At 39.7% G+C, this 22740-nt stretch overlaps 2 protein-coding genes across 4 annotated transcripts; one reads left to right on the top strand and one right to left on the bottom strand.

Annotated features, from left to right (window-relative positions):
* Positions 1–32: 32 nt before the first annotated feature.
* LOC145230767 (COMM domain-containing protein 4-like) lies at positions 33–4563 on the bottom strand. 3 transcript variants are annotated; one of them, XM_080096296.1, is made up of 9 exons: positions 4382–4563; positions 3394–3554; positions 3248–3319; positions 2708–2773; positions 1086–1125; positions 774–893; positions 476–642; positions 287–365; positions 33–154 (listed from the first exon to the last, which is right to left on the bottom strand). In XM_080096296.1, the coding sequence occupies exons 2-9, from the start codon at positions 3394–3396 to the stop codon at positions 111–113; spliced, it is 591 nt and encodes a 196-aa protein (XP_079952422.1). In that variant the 5' UTR covers positions 3397–3554; positions 4382–4563; the 3' UTR covers positions 33–110. The 3 variants fall into 3 exon arrangements, with proteins under 3 accessions (XP_079952422.1, XP_079952424.1, XP_079952423.1); XM_080096298.1 differs by having other exon boundaries at positions 3383–3554; positions 4382–4555; XM_080096297.1 differs by lacking the exon at positions 2708–2773 and having other exon boundaries at positions 4382–4558.
* Positions 3892–22390, top strand: LOC145230764 (ephrin type-A receptor 4-A-like). The gene is made up of 20 exons (XM_080096291.1): positions 3892–4091; positions 6369–6433; positions 8358–8515; positions 8591–8714; positions 9870–9980; positions 10134–10292; positions 10570–10690; positions 14287–14442; positions 15193–15301; positions 16085–16229; positions 16461–16551; positions 16928–17151; positions 17387–17580; positions 17812–18023; positions 19160–19410; positions 20135–20344; positions 20437–20586; positions 20686–20873; positions 21101–21367; positions 21757–22390. The coding sequence occupies exons 1-20, from the start codon at positions 4010–4012 to the stop codon at positions 21896–21898; spliced, it is 3159 nt and encodes a 1052-aa protein (XP_079952417.1). The 5' UTR covers positions 3892–4009; the 3' UTR covers positions 21899–22390.
* The last annotated feature ends 350 nt before the right edge of the window (positions 22391–22740 follow it).

Here is a 22740-nt window from a genome sequence, read left to right as displayed (position 1 = left end):
TAACGTGATTATCTTCTTCGTGTAACATGTAGTTGTAAATGAAAAATTTATTGCACTTGCACAAAAGAACGGAACCAACAACAGACAATGATAAGAATGGGTGAATACAATCAAATCTCAACTTGCTGCATTTGACTCTGAATAACTTTCATTTCTGAAATCAAACGTATTTTTGCATTAAAATAGTTAATACAACACTAGTTTTTATTTCTTTACTCTTTAGTGTCTATTCATTGTAGTGCATGATTTATGTATGTTTTTCAATGCTGCTTACTATTTCACTTACCATGTAAAAGAACCAGAAATTTGCTTTCATTTGCGACAAATTCAATAATCTCCTTCTGCTTTGTGCACCTATCTTCCATCTATTGTAACAAAACAAAGTACAAGTGACCAAGTTACTGCTCACTTAAGGCAACAGAATTATACTAGTGACCAAGTTAGGCTTGAATACGTATTGTTGTATAGTACCAACCATTAATCTGACATCAACTGTGCGTTCCTTCTGACCAGGTAGGATGGGGTTTATTTTCCAATCTACATCTTGTAAGCTGGCAGTTTTGCGAAAACTTTTCGAAAGTAGTTCTTGTTGTAAGGCATCAGATCTTGACTCATAAGTTTTGCACAATGCTGTTGAATGTTCTGCAAAAAACACAATTTATGGGCAAAATTAACAAAAGGGTAATGGACATTAACTTTGCAAATTTATAGTGTGCAGATATGACAATAATATTCAAAGAAATTGTGTGCAAGCAACCATAAGCAATAGTCACCTTTTGGAAGACCAAGCTGCTGTAGTTCATTTGACAATGTTTCTCCATCCACTTCATGCTTTGCAGAACTTGAAATAATAAACTCCAGTCCGGCAACACTGGCCTTTATATCTCCAATATCTTTTCCAAGAAAAATATCACAGCAATTTTAAGTCTATTTACTACTAGGTAGACATGTACAAAATGGCAAATACATTTAAAAAGACTAGTTCACAAGTAGAGTTGTTAGAATAACAACAGTTATTACTAAGAATATTTATGGATAAAACAGTTCTACTAAAATGTTCCCAGCTATATTTTATTTGCACTCACCATATTTGGCATCTGCAGTCAACTTTTCTATTTTTTCAAACTGCAATAACAAATAGATCAAAATGCTTATTTTCATGTTTTACATGCACCTAGCACCAAACGAAAATATTATAAAACTAGAAGGGTGGCTTAGCATCTATTGCTTATGCGCATACACTATAACTTATTTTAAAACATTCATATATTTATATTGGGTCTCACAGTAGCCAATGTTTTCTAATTTCATTTGTTTCTGAAATCAGAAACTCATGGGTCCCCAAATATGCAAAGTTGTAAACAATGCAAATTCTGAGATAATCAAATTTGGAGATATTTATTAGCTAAAATAACCATGCTATAGAAGGTACAAACTGTCCAGTCTCAAATTCTGGCATTGTTTCAAACATTCACCCAACATTTTTTTAGTGGTTATGGGGTAAATATTAGGGCTTCAAGGTAAAACTTTACAATTGACACCTAAAAATTGCATATTCTGCAAACTGTCCCAATTTTATCCAATTTTGACATCGTTTAAAAATTTCCACAATAACCTAAACTGCAATCCTGTAGATTTTTATGCAAATCGGCCAATGTTTAAAATTTTGATCAATAGAGGTGTTTTGAGCAATATTTGTCAATGCTTCTGATGACATAAGCTGTTAAACAACCCTGCAAAAACGTGCACTAAGCCAGAGCTTCCCAACCGGTGGGCCGCGGCCCACTGGTGGTCCGCGACGAACTTTCTAGTGGGCCGCCAACTTTTCAAACTATTACCATACCAATGTAGAAGTTAAAAAAGTTACACAGTTTGTGTGAACGTACTTTTAAATTTAACCACTTTAAAAAATTTATAATATTAGCCACTATGAACATAAGATTTCACATTAAACAAAGCTTTATTACACAACCAAACTGCGACTGTCGAGTCACAACAGTACTTGCACTAGTTGTAAAATCTTGATGCTAGAACTGTCTCTATTAGCTTTATTTGGTCTTTGCGTAGCTACAAAATGGATAGTTTTTTTTTTAAAGAAAAATCAAGAAAATTAAAGAAAATAAAAAAAATCCCAGAAAGTTGTAGTGATCTCATCACATCAAATCAGCAAGCTCAGGCTTTGCATTGACAGAAGTATTGCTTGTGCGGTTATTATTTTTCTGTCTCAATTTTAGTTCTCTTTCCGTTGTGGTTTTGTAGCAATATTAAACGGTGGTCCGCCAAACAAAATTTTTTTTAAGTGGGCTGCGAGCTGGAAAAGGTTGGGAAGCACTGAACTAAGCAATACACAAACACATGTAACATATGCCTGGTTGCCTTTATGGCACTATTACACCACAGAAACCTTTTATTTGCGTTGCCCAGCAACACACAAAAGCGTTTACACTTTGGAGGCTTTAAGGGTTATTAAGTCAAAAGAAATCGATCTGTGAAAGTTTCATCCAAATCCATTAAAGTCTAAAGCAAATCAGAAAAGAGGACAAAAAAACTGAGTGAAATCAAGATGTGTCCCCTTCAAGAAAGGACACCCATATTGATAATTGTTGTTTTTTACTTTCAACAGTGGCACCCACGTAACATTTCTTTCTTAAAATAAAATGTGAAATGGTGTTTAACACTTTGAAAATAGTAACAACATTGAGCTTACATCAATTCCTTCCTCCAGAAGCCCTTTTATCACTTGAGTAACGAGTAATTTCATTTTGACAGATGTCTACAAATAAGTAAAATCAATATCATTTTCTTTGATGTGTAAATGGTGGGTAATTAGGTTTCTCTTATAAAGAGTGAATAATCTTTATGTTTTTGACTGTGAATATCACAGGTTCCTCCTGTTTCCTAACATTTTTCCTGGTGAAAGAATAGTACTATCATCAGGTGGTAATATGAACACCAATGCAGGGCAAAAAAACTCTTCTCACATCAGTTTACCAGCAAAATTTTGGCAAGATTTCTATTAATTCAAGACCACCTGTAGTATATTTTGATATACATGTCACCAATAAAATATAATTGTATGTTGGACAACAGGTTTTGTACCCTTGTTTAAAATTACAATGGTTTCTTCCAGTAAAAAGAAGTGTTTACAACAAGTGTAGCTTAAATTGTTGTCATGTGGAAAAATGCTTGGTTCAATATTGATAAATTGATTTAACAACTGTATGGTGATAACAATGTTGATAGTTACCAATCTTGCCAATATGTTGATTTCTGCCAAAACCCAGTCGGGGCAATCTAGATCTCCACAAAACCGAAATCTCTAAAAAAGATAATAATGTTTGTATGCATTTATGCCACTAACCACAACCAAACTTTATGTTACCAAAATTTTACCATTATCCTGGAAAGTTTAAAGGTTCAGTTTCGTCAAAAGAATTAGTGTGTATTTTTTCATTAGCATACGATCTTCAACAACGCACGTCGATTCGTATTGAACAGAAGCTATGAAATTCTGGGTAGAGCTACTAACACTGAGCTTCACCTTTGGCCCGAACCTGAACAAATGACAAATTCAGTGTTTACTTTTTACGTGCGTTCTTACTTCTTAGTTCTTAGTTGGCATAGAAATATTAATATTTGTTAGCACAGAAGCATCGAAAGCACATTTAGCTAAGTCGGCCAGAAACTGCCTGCAAAAAAAGTTAACAGCCACATGGACCATAAAGTGATACAGTACCATAAAACGAGCAATGACTAGTCAAAGTACAAAACAAAATAGAAACCCACTAGCGGATTAATAAATGCACAATACATGCCGCATCAAGCGCCAAAGAGTTCCTAGGCTAAAAAAAGGAAAAAAGAAATCTTCTCAGCCGATTGAAAGCGCGGTCTGGTTTATCATTAGTGGAACAGAACAGACGAACAAGTGCGAATAACTGTTGCAGATTATATCATATCGTTCCACGTCTCAAACTGCCTTTGAGAAAGGTGTAGTTAAACTTAGCATACAATGACAAGAGTTTGTGGATTTTACTGGACATTTATTCTGTGCTTTCTGGTTGCGCAAAGCCATCGTGCTCAAGCTAATGAAGGTAAGCCTGCAGCATTGCATTTTTTGTGCTAAATGTCGGTGTCAAACAGTATCATGAAAAATCGCTTTTAAATATAACGGCACCTTCCCAAAAGAAACATTTAAGTTCCTTGCTTGCTGTACTTGGAAAGTCGTTTATACGTCGTAGTCGTGATTACAAGTTGCGTTTTTGCCCGCGGTGAAACGCATACAGTAGCTACAAAGCCTTGTCGTACATTACAATGGTTCTGCAAAACCTGTCTTGTTCGGATAACGACTGTTGTCGCCATAAAGGCGCAATATTTGACTCACTTGTCTTCAAATCGATTTTTGCGGCTCCAATCATTTGGCAAAGGTCTCCACTTCATGTTGAGTGCTTTTGTAATGCCGTGATTTCAGCCGGTTCGTCATCGCAATATTACACGCATAGGGGTTGTATTAAGTACTACCACTACTACGTCTTAATGAAAAATCAAGTGAGCAAGCATCTGAAACCCTTATGATTATTCTAATCGTGTGCACCAAAAAAACTTGTGCTGTACTTTTGCTACTTACGGAGCACAAGCTGGTATGCTGGCGTAATAAGTCGCCTGAACAAACAGGCAATCATAAAGTAAGACGTGCAGCAAACATTGTCTCCCCTGGGACAAGAGGCTTACATAGTGGTTTCCCACGAAGTAAAAAGACAAAGTGGCACAAACTTAACTCTATTTTTGCCGCCTTACCATAATCTACGCTTGGCTTTATTCATACATGGTCCTTGTTTTAAAGAAAAATGTTCACCAAGATTAGCTCACTAATTTTACATCATTATTCCTTGAGATAACAACTTTGTGAAGTTGGGTTGAACACACTGAGGACATAGGAAAACACGAGTTTGATTCTGTCACACTTATAGCGTTTATTTTTTCGGTTGCTGCAAAACTGCCCCGAAATTTAACTCGAGGACCCAAGGGGTCAACAACTGGTAACCGGGCAGCGAAATTATTTGATTTGGATTCATGAAATATTCATTCGCGTAGTCCATTTATTTCTTGTACGCGCTCAATAGCTCGTATTTTTTTGTCTGAAATCGATGCTGAAGAATCTGTTAGAAAATTTCAAACTCACATCGATTTAGGAAATTAGGTTAAAGAGAACAAAATTGTTTCATTGACTTTTCATTCACATGTTATAACAGCTGTTTTATCGCGTACATTCATGTTGGGTCATGGTAATTTGAATCAAAACATTTTTGATTGAGGTGGCGCAATCTCTACTCCAGTTTCCAATGGGGACCTCTCTTGTTTGTAAGCATCATGGGAAACAACTGAAGTTCCCGAAAACTTCTAAGAGCCCTTGACGTACCAGTACTGAAGCACTAACGGCGCGACTGTCTTACAGATTCCGCCTAGTGGCCTACATAATGAAAGTCACCTCTTGGTATTATTTTTCTTTAACTCTAGGCTGTTACTTTTGAAAGTTTTTGAAGAACCGATGACAGATTTTGTTTAAAGTGCTGATTTTTTTTCAAAAATGGCAAGTTTTCTGATAGGGAATTTGTACGCAATGTATAAACTTCATGTTTGTTCCAACGCAGCCCAGAGTACCTATGTATTTGCCACTAAACCACTGAACGTTTTTGTCCCGATTTCTGGACCTAAAATAAGTACTTTTCATTGTTTTCTGCGGAATTCATTGTGAAGTTCCAGTATCCAGGGTCCTAAGTCCAAGCCGTATCAGTTGTTATTTTTTTACATGCGCCTGTCCTGGGTGACGTCTTTGTTGGTCGCACTGTTGTCGAAACCAGTCAATATTGGCTAAAACACTTCAAATGATGTAATACCTGACACATATGCATTAACATTCAGTAAACCCGGAACATCTGTTGTTAAAGGTCAAATGAGTATAAAACAGCGACAATAGACTTGAATAGAAAATAATCCACCTGGTACGATTTCTGTTTCCATGCCGGATATTTGGTTGGTTTTATTTTAATCGATGCCAGCGTGCTTGCTCACTCAAGTATGACGCCAAGCAACGCCTCACGTGACTCGTTTTTGTTGGACTGGGATGGGCGATCCCCGATTGTTTGCACATCGTGGGTGGCTCAATGTAGGCATTTGGGATTTCAAAGAATGCCTGGCACATCAGCGGCAACGACGTCTAATGTTTGCCCCTGACAGAACGGTTGCTAACACATCGGGATTCTCTTCAGAAAGTCTGTCGCGAATCAATTTGCGTTTGCGATCGTGACATTAATATCTTGATCACATACACATTCGCATCAAATCAAAATGACAACTGTTTCGTTTTGCAGCAATTCTGATGGACACCAGAACAGCGACTTCGGACGTCGGTTGGATGATGTCTCAGGGCTCGGCGGTAAGTTTTTGATGAATTATACATGGAAAATCTGTCATTTTATTAGCGTGTAATCGGATGAAGTGGTGTAAATACCGGATAATACCTTAATTTGTCGCCGATGGTCATGATTTGCTGGTCGGCATGCTTGAGGGTCTAAGCATTATGCACTGGTATTGTTACCTGTGATTTGTGGTGTTATGTCAGATTGTAATTCAATTATGCACGATCTAAGCTGTCACATAGAGAAATCCTACAATTCATACTAATATAGGGTTTAACTCCACAGCAAGCTAAAGGTTTTCAGTTTTCCATCGTCGCCGCAGCTGCGACGTTATGGTCTTATTTTAACCTTCAATTTACATAACATTGTTCGTTTCTCACAATCATTACATGAGTCCGTGTCGCTTTTGAATTCGCGGCAAACCAGTCATTTTCTGCGTCTCGCTTATTTTGTCTACTCCCCGTGAGAAGTCAGTACCGGTGCGCTTTTCAACTAACGGCCTTTGTATTGCGTCAAAGAAAAGGCCCAAGTCGGCCTTAACCAGTTCTGTGAAAGGCAATGACCTTGAGCGCATGTTGACTTTGGAGAATTACACCTTTATAAAATAGCGTCGTCGGGTTTAGCTGTAATTTAAAAATGCCTGGTCGAGCTGAAAGCCATAACCGTGTTTCCTATTTAATTATCGCGCGTATAGTTCGGCGTTGGGGAGCGATCGGTCGCGTAACTGCGACGTAAACAAGGCACCGGTTTTGATCAGTTCAGTCCATTTCGCCGGTCGTACTCAAAGCGCTTTTTTGCCGGCGGCGTATCTTTGTAACTTCTAACAAGGGGTCAGACTGCGGACGGCGGAGGGAAAACGTTGGTCGATGGAAAGACGATCAAAGTGCGCGTGGCTCGTCAATGCCCGGCCGTTCCCACTTGGGCTGAGGTCTCGCCTTCGACTTCCGTCGTATAATTGGCGCTTGCTGTAATTGCGATATCTGACTGCCGCAAGCCATCCTTTGGTGCACAGGAAATGGCTATTATGTGGTTAACTGAAATTGTCACTTTAGTATCAAATATTTGTAAAATTAAGCAACTGTTTAATCAATAAGTCACTTTCTTCAAACATGCACTAAAGCCCTTTTAAATAATACTAATTTAAAATTATATTAGTTCAAGAAACTGTTGCTGACTTGAAAGTAATTGTTTCCTTGTCTGAATACAAAAAAAACAGATAAAAAGTATTATAACATTTCTTTTTACTTTGTAATTCACTAAAACAAATAATATGTGGATACTTGTTATATCCGTCGTATGATGATTTCGATTTACTATCAATCATGTTAAATTTACATCGATGAAGGGAATTACACAAGTTTTCACAAGACCCCAGCCGTTAGACCAATGTTGTGACAAGGCGCCGTGTGTTTGGCGACGCGAGTGGATTTTGTAAAAACAAAAATTGATAGCGAAGGCGAATGAAGATCGCGCGACTTTTACATCTATAAAAACGTGATTCAGCAATCACTTTTACAATAGGGTCGGTCGCAAACATCGTTCTTGGCTGTTGGTACTACTTTCATTTGTTCCGTTTCCCGTGACACCTGTGTTGGTAGGCTATAGCTTCAGACAGAAAAAATATTTTTGCTGTAGGGACTTTCTCCAGTTTTTCAATTTATCACTTTTTCGCATTGCAAGTATACTAGGTCAAGTTATCTAACATTAAGTTATTTGATGCCGCCAACCAAACCAAATTAGAATTTTCAAATTTGTCTTCGTGATTCCAAGATACATAATTTAGTTTCAATAAAACATATTGTGTGTCATCGTTACAAAAAACTAATTTATATAGGGTTTATAGTATAGGCTCGTTTCTCTTTCATTTTTTACCTTTTATTCCTACACCTTCGTTCAAACTAGTTATTTTCACTCAATTGAAGATAGTCTTTCAATTATTAGTGGCAAGAGGTAAGCAGTCCGCACCCGGATAAAAGCGACCGAAGAATGTTGATGGTCTGCGGGATTCGCAACGCTCATCAGGACAATTGGGTGCGTACGCCCTTCATACAAGTGGACGGAGCAAAACGCATTTTCGTTGAGTTCGAATTCACCATCAGGTATGTGCTTTGCATGTCAGGTGCAAATGATCGACCCAGCACAAATTTAACCCTAACGTTTATTTTGACATCCAGATCGTGCGAAGATGTGCCGAACGTAGCCACATGTAAGGAAACTTTCAACTTGTATTATTATGAAACTGATCGGGACGAAGCGACAACCACGTTTCCGCCATGGAGGGAAGGCGCCTACATCAAGGTAAGACTGCAGGAAATGGTTGTGTAATGACAGCAACCGACAATCGGCCCGTATCATTGGTAACATTATATGTCTTGCTAAATACGTGTGGTGGTGGGGGGCAGGTTGAACTTTAAATTTCCGTTCAAAAATCTGCCTTCGACTTCAAAGTATATGTTTCCCCTTCATACCGTATTTGCTTTTTGGTGACAAATTTGAGAATAAAAACGCCATGTTTAGCCCAGGTAGCCCAAATGTCAAACCCATGAGTCTACATTCGGTCATAGGTATTTCCCTTTAACGGCTTTGGGTAGCCCACGCAAGCGAGGGTGGGCGATGACAGACAGGTTTAGTGAATGTGTCTGTAGTATTTCGATTAATGGTTATGGCACCTTACGTCATTACATGTGAGTAAAACTATATAGAGCAGGGAATTTATTGTTAACTCACGTGATATTGGTGGATCGCTTGTATAAAAATGCATCTGAGTTTGTCATGTATTTGTTGTCATCGTAATGTGGTTTTGACATGAAATTGACGGAAAATCTGCGCGAATTCGTGGTCTCGCTTTCTGGATTGTAGTTTTATCGTGTCAAATTAACTTCCCTTTGTTGGTTGATCAATTCTGACAAATGAAAAGCAGAAAAAGGTGTGGCCAAACCAGACGGAGACGCAAAAAGCTGGTTCTCACGCTCGCAATTACACGCCGTTTAGTTTTCGTCCATCATTTAAAGATAACACTTCGATCCTGCTGATCTGTTTCTCTAAATGTGCAACGTAGTGAGGGATTTTGTTGACCTCAGTAGAGCTGCTTACGTCTGCCGTATGGGGTCCAGTGAAAGTTAGATTTATTACGTTGTTTTTCTGGGATATTGGCTTTTAATTAAGTAAACTGTACTAAATCTTATATACTAGGCGGTTAAGTAATCATATTGTTAGATTAACGTTTTGGTAAAAAATGTGATAGGTTTCAATAAACACACAGAGATTTTCTTTCCCAACAAATATATATTGCGATGAACTTATCGCACCCCAATGTGAAAGTCATACCCGTTATTAAAGGCGATACGTCCGTGATTTTCATTCAATTGCCGTTAATTGACGTACATTGTGGCTTTAGAAGGTAACTGGTACCGCGCTGTCATTTAAAGACTAATTTCCTTCCAACATATGCAGGTCGACACGATCGCGGCAGACAAACGTTTCCGGCCCGGTTCAGAAGAAACTAATTTTGAGACGCGCGAAATTGGTCCCTTGTCGAAGAATGGAATCTATTTAGCTCTGCAGGTATTATACCATTATAAACATTGTCTCCTATCCGAAAGAATTATTACACTGCCATACAGCAAAATTTACAACCCATTTATTTACATCCTCGTGTCTTTGTGCTAATTTACACGAGCAAAAGCATGTTTATATTGAGTTTCTGATTTATTGCAGGACACCGGTGCTTGTATGGCTCTAATGCACGTTCGGGTCTACTACAAGTTTTGTTCCCCGTCGACTCAGATTTTGGCGAATTTCGGACGAACTGTAGCCGGACCTGAAATGACATCGCTCGTGGAAGTGGGCGGATCTTGTGTCAGCAACGCTGTGACGGTAAACAAAGCGAAATCTCAATGTTCCCGTGCGAACCAACCTCAACTATGGCCTTGGTTTTTCTCTTTCTTTTTCTTAGTCTACCTTACACATACAGAAAAGAGCAAACATCATATGTTTGCACTTTCACTTGTAAAACGCCATAAAATGTAATCACACCAAGTTGGTGTGGAAATTGTCTGGAGGGTTGCCTGATTTATTATTTTGTTTTTTGTAAAGTTTTTTTTGCATTTAAAGCGTTGCTTATTATAAAATATTTAACAATATTATTGTGCAGGTTCCAGGACAGCAACAACCAAGCCTGTTTTGTAATGGAAAAGGCGAATGGACAGTTCCAAAAGGTTCGTGTATCTGTACAGCAGGCTACGATCCAGATCCCGATCTTACAACGTGCCAAGGTAATAACACCACATCCTATGAATAGTTCTGTTCAAAAAAAACCATCAACATTCTCCAGCCTATTTTAGGGCTGATAAAACGTTTTGCTTGTAACTCTCCGCTTTTGAGCCTGCTTGACAGGTCTTTACGATGACCTGGGCGTATTAAGACGAATGACACAAGCGCGGACAACCTCTTTCGTCCAGTAAGGTGATATATTAGTAGTTCGTCGGTTTCGCTCTTGCGTTTGCAGAGGGGGGTCTGCAACCAAATAGTTAGCATTTTTTAGTGCACAACTTACGCATTAGGCTGATCAGTTCAACTTTCCAGGCCTTGTATGGTATTTACCAGTTCATTGCAGTTCGACTTCGACTTAAGGGCTTGACTTGGCTTCAAGACAATGTTTTGTTTGTGGCGTTATCAGACACGGATTTTAGGGTCTCCTTTAGAAATCCTGCCAAAGTCTCGATGCTGGTTTAGAATAGGTGAGCAAATGTACGCTTAAGTTCACCTATGCGTCAATTTATTATTCCCTGCGGGTTAGCAGTGCCGATTCACTGACACTGCCGGTCGTTGACAAAGTCGACATGCCAGAACAACGCTTACACTGAGCAAAAATCGATTTGCTAAATCGTTAGCATCTGTGTGACATAGCATTGATTTTCGCTGCTGGTTTCCATAAACTTGAGCACTCAGTACTGCCATTCCAGACCGATGTTTTGCTGTCATATTTCTTTGCAATACACGGACAGAAAATCATTGCTTTGTCGTGCCTGCCGCGTAAACTTTGACTTTGTACCACCGAAAATCTCTTATCGGTAGCAATGATGCAATGTTGCAACAAATTTGTTACATTGTTACTTACGATATTTTCTGGTTTAATAACTTGCCCTCTGAGCTCCAGATGTCGAAGGAAACCAGTCTAATTTTTCAGTGGCACCCAACAGGATGAAAGTACCGTTTAATTGAAGTTTAGCTCTCGCAACATAGCTACCGAACAAACTTAAAAACTTACAAAAATACCGACGTTCCATCTAACGGTATTGTGCGCGTGAACGCATTTTGTATTTTATTGCTTCGGTCGTATGTCGACATTCAGTACATAGCGGGGTTGCCCTCAAGCGCAGGAGACGACTTCAATTTTGTCTGACGCCTTACGCTGGCCCCTGAGTTTTGAATCAGGCTCAATTCAACCGGAACTTTTGCGACTGGGTTTTATTGGCGTCGCCTTGTTATGACCTGGGCGGTTGCAGTCGAGTTTATACAAACAAATGCTAGCGAAATGGTGAAGTTGGATATAAATCAAAGGGTGTGGAAATGGTTAATTATAAAACAGAGTATTGTTATTTTAGGTTTTGTTCGATGCTCTGTAGACGTTCACAATGAAACATGGCGAATATTTTCTTTGTTGGCCTTTTTTGAAAATCCTATTGACCTCTGCCTGTTACATTGACTCTAGTTTCTTTGTTTGGGTCCAACGCCCAGCTAGGTATACATCGCCGTTCGTCAATGAAAATAAATAAAACCTTCCCTGTTTTGTTTCAATGCACTTGTATCCAAGATAATAAAATGAAAGTGGCACGCGACAACGTCAAATCAACCGAATTGGCAAATCTCCGGAGTTGCACTGTTTATTTGTAAACACCGCAGACAGTGGCGGCTGTTGATAGTGATAACATAAGGCGCGTGGGAAGAGGATAAAAATCATCGAAAGCCATGTAGCAATCGAACTCCGCTCCGCCCTAATCCTCGTCTAAAAGAGGGTTTTCAGTCGACGAGGGTGTTTTTACCAAAGAGCATTCGTGCCTTAATGCCGCTCCGAATCAGTATCATGTAGATAGTGTGTTTTGTAACCTATTCGAGTTATAACACACGACGAACGGCGACCGAGGCTTAGCGCTAACAATAGATCAGTGCTTCACAGCCCGCATATTTGCCGTTAAGAATAACAAACGCACGAGCAACGTTGCGAACGCTATTTCCTAAGAAAAGCTCGATTGAAAAGCCCGTGAACAAATTAGCCTCGTGGAGATTATTGCGCTTGTCTGCTGGGTGAAACTCTAGGCAAGGGGCGGGGCGGAACAGGATTTTCGTTTTAAGCCTCGTTTGAACTGTGTCAAAGAGGGAAATGTACTTGGAAACGTGCGTGCGGTCTGTGTTTGTTGTTGTCCGTTAAGTTTTCTGCTAAACACCCACAAATACCCAGGAAATGGAGAGATTAAAGCGGCATGTCGTGGGCATCGGCTCTAAATTGAATTGGCAGCCTTAACTTATGTGTGTTGTCTTTAATCTTTACCCGTCAAATCGGCAGGAAATATTCATGCTTACCTTCTATACTCTGCCTATTTGTTTCAAGCAGCCTTAACAAGGACTTACACAACTAATGGCGCCCCTCGCAATTAAATAATGGATTATGTCAGACTTTCTCCTCTGCACATAAATGTGGATTTGTACACGGCTTCCAACTACGAACCACGCACGCCTTAGGATTAGCCCTGCTTAATCTTAACCGGTGTTTATCATATCACCGCTTGTTGACGGTATATATGGCTAAGACCAGCAAACGTCAACACAGTGCCAGACTCTGTGGAGTCGAATTATAGAAATTTGTGTAGTTTTGTTCACATTCTTAGAGGTTAGCTCCCAGATGCACGAACAAATTTCACACCCTTGTAAATGACCACATACCTTAACGCTGTTGCAACCGGTTGTACGCATCGCTGGGCTAAACACCTGATACTTGAGTGTCCTGTGGGCAGGGGGAAATAGGAAGTCTTTTGTTGGGTATAAACAGCAGCGTTGAATAAAACAACTGGTAAATGTGTTGGATGTAAGAATCGCTGAGGCATTAAGTGTCATAAGATTAGGCAATTACGTTTCCGACTTTTATAGGATGCTTTGAAACGACTTTTTCGGGCAAACTTTGCCATTGTTGCATCGGCGATATGAAAACGTGCGTGAACAATAGCTGTGATTTTTCGTCGCTCGCACACGTGAATCTGTTGCGACACGGTGGCAATTGATAACTAAATGAAAAATTACAGGCTGTATGGATTTGCTTGATAGAGTCACAATACGTATCGTCCATTCCGTAACACGCTTTGTTGGACTATAAAACATGAAGTTTACATAGTCACTCTTTTCACTGTAAATTGGGGTAACCTGAACATTCACAAGATGAAGGGCATGTGTGCAAATTTTGTCGACTGATGTGAACTCCTTGTCTACGTTTTTTCCGGTGATAAGTGACAACCTATCGCATTTGCCACCTGCTCACAGAATTGTCTCTGCCTTTTTTGCTCAATGCCAAACATGAAGTGGGCCTTACTTTTTGTTTGCTGTGAGGACTTTGTAGCGTTTTCTCAGAGCATTGGGTGCTAGAGCCCAATGACCCAAGATCGTTGTTCCCGAAACTTGATACGCGACTGGCAGCCACACGTTTCCGAGTTCGCCTTTTTGTAGCTTTAAATCCAATACTATGCACTTAAATACAAACAAGGGCGTGGGCTCAAAATAGAAACGGTTTAATTTTTGCACGATGCGATCACCATGGAGAAACCGCCGAAGTGATAAACTGCCTTTTCTATTTTTCTAATTATTGATACTTTTCTTTCAGCTTGTGGACGAGGTCAGTATAAGTCCGAGGACGGCAACTTACCGTGCCAAAGATGTCCTTCCTACAGTCATTCAAGGAACTATGCAGCAACCGAATGTGAATGCATGTACGGATATTACCGAGCACCGACTGATAAACCCACAATGGCATGTACAAGTAAGTAAACAAACTTTTCCCTTCTTAAGGCCTAATTAAGGCGATCATTAATGAGTGAGCTGGAATGGCGCTTGCTAATTACTGCCATTTTAAATTGGACATGCGCTGATCCAGTCAGTTACAAATTAAGATGATGCGTTCTATGATTTAAGCGCTGAAGTTAACGCGTAAATGTCATGACTTTGAATCGAATCGCAGTGACCGGTGGACGGTTAACAACAATGAGAGGCTTTGTCGTTGCTTGTTTGTGTTGTTTCGAACAGGAAAAACTTTGGTATTCAACTGTACCCATGCGCTCAAGCATTTGCAAAACTCTTCTGTGTTCGGTTTTTGGCTCAACAAGGGAGTAGAGCGGAAGCGTTGAGAAAACCATTAATTTTTAAAAGCAACGTCACGCAAAGTCTTTGCCCTTCCATTGCTGGTGGGCATTAGTTCGTTATGGTCAGAAAGGTTGCGCAAATCGAAAAAAAACATGCAACAGTTTTAAGTTTTGTGCAAAAAGATGCATTAGCAATGACGTTTTTTATCAATAAAAAAAAAATTCACGTGTATATTCTCTGTGTAACACCACGATCATGCTGGATCAATGCAAAAACTTTTAAAGAGAAATATTAATTTTCTAACCAATTCAGTGTATCGTTTAAAAAATTGCTGTTTTAAAGTTTTTATCCAACTTTATGTCTTGTTGTTTACGACCTTTGTGTGGGTGACGGCCAAAGCACTTGTTTACGGATGTTTATCTTGCTGCAGAGACACCAAGCAAACCGGAAAATCTTCGGGCTGAAGTTAATCAAACCAATGTCAAACTCACTTGGAATCGACCCCTACATGATGGAGGCCGTGACGACCTAACATACAGGTAACCGAATCGGGTAAACATGTCGGATGACCGGAACGACGGCACATGTCACAAAGTAATAATCTCAATTGCTACATCCCTGGATAATTGAGAGGGAAAAACTACTTTGGATGTAAAATCATTAAGTTGATTTGAGCATAATTGTCAGCTTGTGGTTCAGGGCGGTACCTTTCATGCGTCAACGCATTTAAACACTGCTGTGAAAGGAAAAGAGAATTTCAGTGTTTCATTTATCACGTGACCGCAAAATTGACTTAAAATTATAACCTGTGTGCGGATTTTATGTATTACACAAACTGTCGTGTTGTTTGTTTGTCGGATATCGAGATTTTACTGGGATTAGAAAGGATTCCAGCTAATGGCATGTAATTGAATCTCTATAAGGTGTATGCAGACGATGCAGGTTGGCTTGTCACCCCAGCTGTCCAATTTGCAATAGAAAGTAGCCTGGAACTGCGCCTAATTAGAAGCTCCGCTACATTCGTGCGCATATCTTGCGCCACGAGATGACATAGCCCTGACATGAGATGGGGATTTCGTATGTTTGGGTGCAGATTACCGCTTCGGATTACTAAACAAACGTCCTTCGCTGTCGATGTATCTATAGTACATTCCGTTCAATCACGCAGCAGCAGACATCTGGAGCGAAATTATTTATTGACAGTTTACAAGATTTGCAAAGCAATGGCAGCAACGCTAAACTTTTATTTACATTGCTTCATGCCAATCGGATTGTTAAGTAGTTTTGCAAAAGTTTGATTAATTTTCCAATATATTGTGCAGAGTTGAATGCTTCCAATGTCAAGACGACTTTCAAGTCTGCAACCCTTGTCCCAACAGCGTTGACTACGAACCTTCACAAAATGGCCTCGTCTCCACCACCGTTGCAGTGCAGGATCTCAGCGCTTTCGCTTATTACAAATTCAAGGTACGATTCTAATATTAATGAGTCTGGGAAAGCTGGCACACGATCAATATCCCACTCTGCGTCCGTGGATGCGAATTTACTCTGACGCTGCAAGATAGACAGCCAGGCGTGCTTAAAAACGCATTAAATTCCCATGCTAGTGTGTCACGGTTGCCTTCTGCGGCGTTTTGTTGATTCTTTTTATATTTACCAAACTGATTGAAAACAATATTTTAACGTATACTTATTTAGGTATTTTCTCGCAATGGAGTGAGCAGCGTTGCAACTCACGCAATAAACGCAAAGAATTTTGCCACCATAACAGCTGAGACAAGCCAAGCAGGTAACTTTGACATGATGCATGCGGGTGTCGATGTCAGGCACATGAATAATTTCTTTCCACCAAAATGACAAGCTGCCCAGTTGGTGCATGAGCAAGCTTATATAGGCACGAAAGGGTGCCTCGCTGAAGCTTGCTGAAAATAGTTTTGCCTGTGTTTATGTTTTGTGCGTTCAATCGTGACCCCTATGCTTTTTGCATCCAAAAATAAACCAAAAGCAAATGACTAGACTGGGGTTTGAAGCATTAAAAATGTCGTATTAAAAAAATAACGTTCGTTTTCATTTTTCAGCATTAAACACAACCAAATTATCGTGGTTCAAAATACACAAATCTGTGGGCATTTATTCATGGTTTCAATGCAATGTTTATGTTTTAGTGCCCGAGGCCGTACTTCACTTGGAAGTCTCCGATGTTACGCCAAGCAGTTTTGTGATAAGTTGGACGGGACCATCCGCTGCAAACGGTGCTATTCGTCAATACGAAGTGACCGTGATTGGAAAAGGAATTGAAGAAGGTGCTTCCGAATCGATCGTGAAGTTTACGACCAAACAGATGATGCAAGTAACCGGTTTGTCTGAAGATACTCAATATATTATAAAGGTGAGATAAGGGGACTTTTAATCGTAATTTGTGCTGTATTATAGTTTTACCACCTTGCCACCTTATTGTTTAAATTAGGTCCATAGTGTTGTTTATGTATGATACAAACACAAGCGCAGGTGCAGGCAAACCCATACAAAGAAAAAGATTATAGGTTGAGCATTTCCGCAACTTACAAATTATAGGCGACACCGCAAGTTCGCTTAGAAAGGTAATGTTTGTGTCCATAATTTAGGTACGTGCAAAAACTTCGGCTGGCTTCGGACCTTTCAGTGCTGCAGTGAAGACCTCGACATTAAGTTACGAAATAACAACGGCTGATGGTGACAAAAACAAGCCTGTCCCAAACACTCTACATCTTATTGTGGCTGTTATTGCCGGATCCCTTTTTGTGCTCATTATTATCGCATTGGTATTCTTTTGCAAAAAGTAAGTTTTTTTCCAACTTTGTTAACTTATATTTTCAAGACCCCTGTATACAGCTGATGCACAAGTAGCTCAATCAAGACAAAATGCACAAGTAGCTCAATCAAGCATTTGGATGCATTATAAACTTTTAAAATGTTGCACTTTTTGTGCGGCCAGTAGAACGGTCATTTTAGTAATTTTTCTAACGCCAAAGAGTCTTAAGTAATCAAAAAAATCTTTGCGCTTCCGCAGACGCACGCATAAATTCCGTTCATCAAAGATGGATTTCGAAAAGTTTGCGATGTTGCCAACAAACGCTCTCAGGTGCAACAGCGTCTATCCACCGTCCATACATAAAACATACATTGATCCAACCACGTACGAAGATCCACACCGCGCAGTGCTCGACTTTACCAAAGAGATCGATGCAAGTTACATATCGATCGAGGAGGTGATTGGCGGAGGTAAGTACCATGTAATGCACAAATAACTGATGTTTCTACTCGATAGTTTATTGCACGTTTACCTATTCATTATAGACTGAGGGCCCTTAGAGACCTTATGATACTGTTTTACTTTATTGACATACCAAGTCGTCAGTGTAGTAGGCAGAATACGACGTAGGCTAGAACGTGTGTCGAACAAACGACAGAGGTCAAATTGTAAAATTATTGTAATTTTTCGCTTTTGCCCTGACGCAGGCTAAAAATTATCTCTGTTTTGTCAAAATCGATTGTGCATCTGTGCATATATATCACAAAAACAAAGAACCAATCGAACAACAAAGTTTTTTTGTCCCTTAGCGTATAGATTGGAGTTGACTGTTGCTAAGTCATTGACATAAATTTTGACACACTAAACGCGTGGTGAACGCAAAAAAGGCGCTTAAATAGAGATTAAATTCGTGGCGTTCCATCAACGTTATCGATTGCTTTTACAGTGCGCATTGTCTAGGTGTCGCACTAAAGCGTGAGGCAACAAATAAAAAAAACATGTAGTGTTTTGAAATGTTTGAAGACCCACGCTGAAAATGCTCATAAATGATATCAAATCGCAACAGATTATAATCTCACAATGGAAAACTATTGGTTTTCTATTCATACCGTTGCGCAAATCAACGTACAACGGTCCAATCACCAATACAGGAAAATTTGCCTGAGCTTTCTGGCATGCGAGCGTGCTTATTACGCAAAGCGGCATGACCATTGTGCAGGTGCATCACGGCCGCCATCAGATAAGAGAGCAAATTGACTCAAACACCCTTGGTTTGCGGTGCGCTTGAATTCGACTGATCGCACCAAAATATGCTTTTGCCCCATTTCGTCATATTTAAGATGTTGGTGTGATAACTTAAGATGGATTGATTTTATGGTTGAAAGTATAAAACGTTCGAATTTGCTCATATATATAGCCTCGATTGCGCACAGGTCTTAAAATGATATCAGTGGAGCTTTGGGGGCGTATTGATCTTGGTAATTGCCAGACCATAAGACCATTATCATGACATCACGTTTATATACCCGTGCGGTGCGATATCCCCTATGCCTTTAAAGTTGCTCTAAAGGCGATTGTGTAAGAACAAAATGTGTTTCCATTACAGGTGAATTTGGGGAGGTTTGTCGAGGTCGAACCGGACTACCTTGTGGTAAAGGTGAACAGCAAGTAGCGATCAAGACCCTGAAGTCAGGCTACAGTACGCAACAAAAATTAGATTTTCTCGGCGAAGCATCAATTATGGGCCAATTCGATCATCCCAATGTCATTCGACTCGAAGGCGTCGTCACTAAGAGCCGGCCGCATATGATAATCACCGAGTACATGGAAAATGGCTCGTTGGACGCCTTCCTTAGGGTAAGTGACATGCAACTTCGGTACGGTAATGAGCGGTGCTAGGCGCGATTTCGCACGCAACCAACACACATTATTGCCTTGTTAGCATTTCCTTTGACATACTTTAATTCTACCTTACTCGGAACGTGTTCTGTACAAGAAATTGATAAAACCTACATTGTATTTTATAATGATAGATTGGGGAGAATATTGGCTTGGTATTCACTCCCAGAGCTTGCTTAATTTCCATAAATGATTAAGCCTCGTGTTGTCAAAGATAAGATGCAATCAGTCTAGTGCAAAACCGCTGATAGGCAGATAGGACAGGGAAAGCATATACTCTCTCCTATTTCGGTATGTTTACGTCTCTCTCCACGCTTGCTAACCCGTTAAATTTACTGTTTACCTTTACTGTTCGTTCCGCACCTTCCGTGCTTTGCCGTACCTGTTTGTTTAAGCCATTCTTCGTCACGCTTTTGTACGTGTTAGATGCCAATCTCGATTCGAATAAATAGGAAAATACAAGGCAATATTTACGTGTAAAATATTTTCTATATCTCAACAAGTGCGCTTGTCATAAGTAGGAATCTTTCGAAAATACGGCGCACTTGCTTGCCACAGTAATAAAGTGTCATTAGTATTCAGATAGTAGAATCGGCCAATTTTGTTGGCACGTTTGTATATTGCACGAAAACACTTTTCACTATCGATTGTAACCGGTTTGTATTAAATGAATTTATTGCAGAAACACGATGGAGAGTTTACCGTGATCCAACTTGTCGGAATGCTCCGTAACATCTCAGCAGGAATGAAGTATCTGTCCGACATGGGTTATGTGCATAGAGATTTGGCTGCACGAAACATTCTTGTCAACGCACATCTAATTTGCAAAGTGTCTGATTTTGGCCTTAGCCGCGTACTAGAAGAGGATTCCGATGCCACCTACACAACTCGGGTAAGCTACAATGATTTGCCGTTGTTATGGTCAGTACATAAACTAACATTTTCATAGCTGGGATTATTGTTTGACCAATGAACTTTTATTAGGGAGGAAAAATTCCAATCCGCTGGACGGCGCCAGAGGCCATCACCTACCGAAAGTTCACGTCGGCCAGTGACGTTTGGAGTTATGGAATCGTCATGTGGGAAGTGATGTCATATGGAGAGAGACCTTACTGGGGAATGTCGAATCAAGATGTAAGTTTGATACATATACACATATTTACATTAACGCCTTCTTATCGTGTAAAAATGTACAGAGGTAACAACAAATTAAATTGTTTGGTTTTATTTTAGGTGATCCAAGCTGTTGGTACTGGTTACCGTTTACCTGCGCCGATGGATTGTCCACAAGTTCAGCATCAGCTAATGTTGGATTGCTGGAAGAAAAATCGAAATGATCGTCCCAAGTTTGGTCAAATTGTCGCTTCCTTGGACCGAATGCTGAGAGACCCATCGCAGCTCAAGGCTATTGCGGGCAACGAGTACGTGTACTTGTACTTACATTGTTTTCAACCCTATATGTAATGCGTTGAAGTAAATCTATAGTATGAGCCATGTCCAAAGCTACTCCTTGCAGATGTAACGCAACAGAGTAACATTAAACTTACATTACAGTAATTGTGCTTGCGCAGAGTAATGACTGGTAGTGGAGACTGGGCTCTGTGCAATCAACAAAACATCAGTAATAATGACATATCTTTATCCGCAGCCAAAATGGAAACGGGCGACTTATTAACGAGCACGGCAGTTTGGCTGGATTCGACACACATCGATCGACGAAACCGAGCGAAACGTCAACACTCCTTCTGGAACACGCACACGAGAAAGGGAGCGAACTGTCAGAGATTTCACGAAGTCACATCGACCTCTCGTCGCTCGGCAGTTGGCTAGAAAGCGTGGGACAAACCGAGTACAAAGAGAATTTCATTCAAAACGGATGCACTTCGCTTGAGCAAGTTTTACAACTAACAATCAGGTGAGGACAGTTTGCGTTGAATGTTAAATTTAAATGTCATTTTAATTAGGAATCCGATACCAGCGCCGTAAAAATGCCACTCGTGTTTGGTCTGTTTGTTTTAATATTTGATCTAATTACATTAATCATAAACATTACTGCCAAGGTAGTGGTGTATAAAGAATACATCGTTCAGACGTTTCGACAATCTCTGTTGTCATCATCAGTGCATGTTTTTCGAAACGTCTGAACGATGTATTCTTTATACACCACTACCTTGCGGCAGTAATGTTTATGATTAAACTACTTTTCAAGTCCGTGTATGGTGTTACTGATCTAATTACGTTGTACTACTATGAACACATAAAATGAATTATGGTTTTGCTAATGACGTCCCGTTGTGATTACAGTGACCTTGCCCGTCTTGGAATAAATGACATCGACCATCAAGACAGACTAATGGATAGCATACGCGGGATGCGAAGCATTAATTATCAAAAACACGATGTTTCGCAATATCATGATGAAAGACTAACGGGAATCCCTGTGTGAAAACAAATTGCAATCAACGTCTTTGATGTGAAAGCATTATTGGAATGGATCCAACTCAGATGAAACAAAAAGAGATAGACTGGAAATAACGACACGAGAATATAGGGCACCCAAAGCAATACTTTTCTATTTATACCATTTGCTCCTGCGCATTATATTGATGTTTCCTGTACTCACTTACGCTTAATTTATCATGTCCGTCTTATGCCTTTCTTGTATGTTTGACGATTGCGCTTATAGCGGACTCTTGAAGATTGCGCTGACATAAAGTATTGATTACCAAAGTTGAGCTACCAAAGTACGTTTCTAACGTGTTTAACTTGTGTCAAAGTTTTTTTTTCTATGCTTCGCCACATTTGCGTGCAACATAGTTGACTAACCAAATCGTTTCCTTGATGCTTTTGCGTTTAGCTGTTTCTCCACTTTTTATTTATTTTGTTTTGTTCACTGTGCTCAGTTTCCAATAGCAACCAATAAACTTTGCTAAAAGTATACAGATAAAATCTTTACCAATTGTGGAGATAGTAATGAGTATGTATAAGTTATATTCACCTGTTTTTTTTCTTCAAGATTGCGTCTGAAAGTAAACTGAAAAGAAAATATATTTGTCCTATACTTAACGGATTAAATTTATAATCGCTTAGGGGCGCCCCTAAGCCATTATTGTCTTCGACCATGCCTTGCAGGTAAAATTAATGCAAAAAAGACGACTTTAAATGCAATAATTATAAGCTCCCTCAGTTCCCACTAGAGGTATACAGCAAGATAAAAAGCAAATATTTTTGGTGAACAAAAATCAACATCTGTTCAATCAATCAGCGGATAAATATCATGAGACTTTG

The sequence above is a fragment of the Phallusia mammillata genome, chromosome 5, assembly GCF_965637545.1.
Source record: "Phallusia mammillata chromosome 5, kaPhaMamm4.hap1.1, whole genome shotgun sequence".
Taxonomy (NCBI): domain Eukaryota; kingdom Metazoa; phylum Chordata; class Ascidiacea; order Phlebobranchia; family Ascidiidae; genus Phallusia; species Phallusia mammillata.
The sequence above is the reverse complement of the archived record's forward strand: the minus strand, read 5'-3'. Positions and strand labels throughout refer to the sequence as shown.

Bases quoted from the DNA above. Each gene is read 5' to 3' on its own strand.
- LOC145230767 (XM_080096296.1), bottom strand. The intron at 1,126-2,707 runs GTAAGCTCAATG...TTGTTATTGCAG, and splicing joins TTCTGGAGGAAGGAATTGAT to TTTGAAAAAATAGAAAAGTT. The intron at 366-475 runs GTTGGTACTATA...TTGTTACAATAG, and splicing joins CAGTTGATGTCAGATTAATG to ATGGAAGATAGGTGCACAAA.
- LOC145230764 (XM_080096291.1), top strand. From the start codon at position 4,010: ATGACAAGAGTTTGTGGATTTTACTGGACATTTATTCTGTGCTTTCTG. The intron at 10,691-14,286 runs GTAATAACACCA...CTTTTCTTTCAG, and splicing joins CGATCTTACAACGTGCCAAG to CTTGTGGACGAGGTCAGTAT. The intron at 21,368-21,756 runs GTGAGGACAGTT...TTGTGATTACAG, and splicing joins GTTTTACAACTAACAATCAG to TGACCTTGCCCGTCTTGGAA.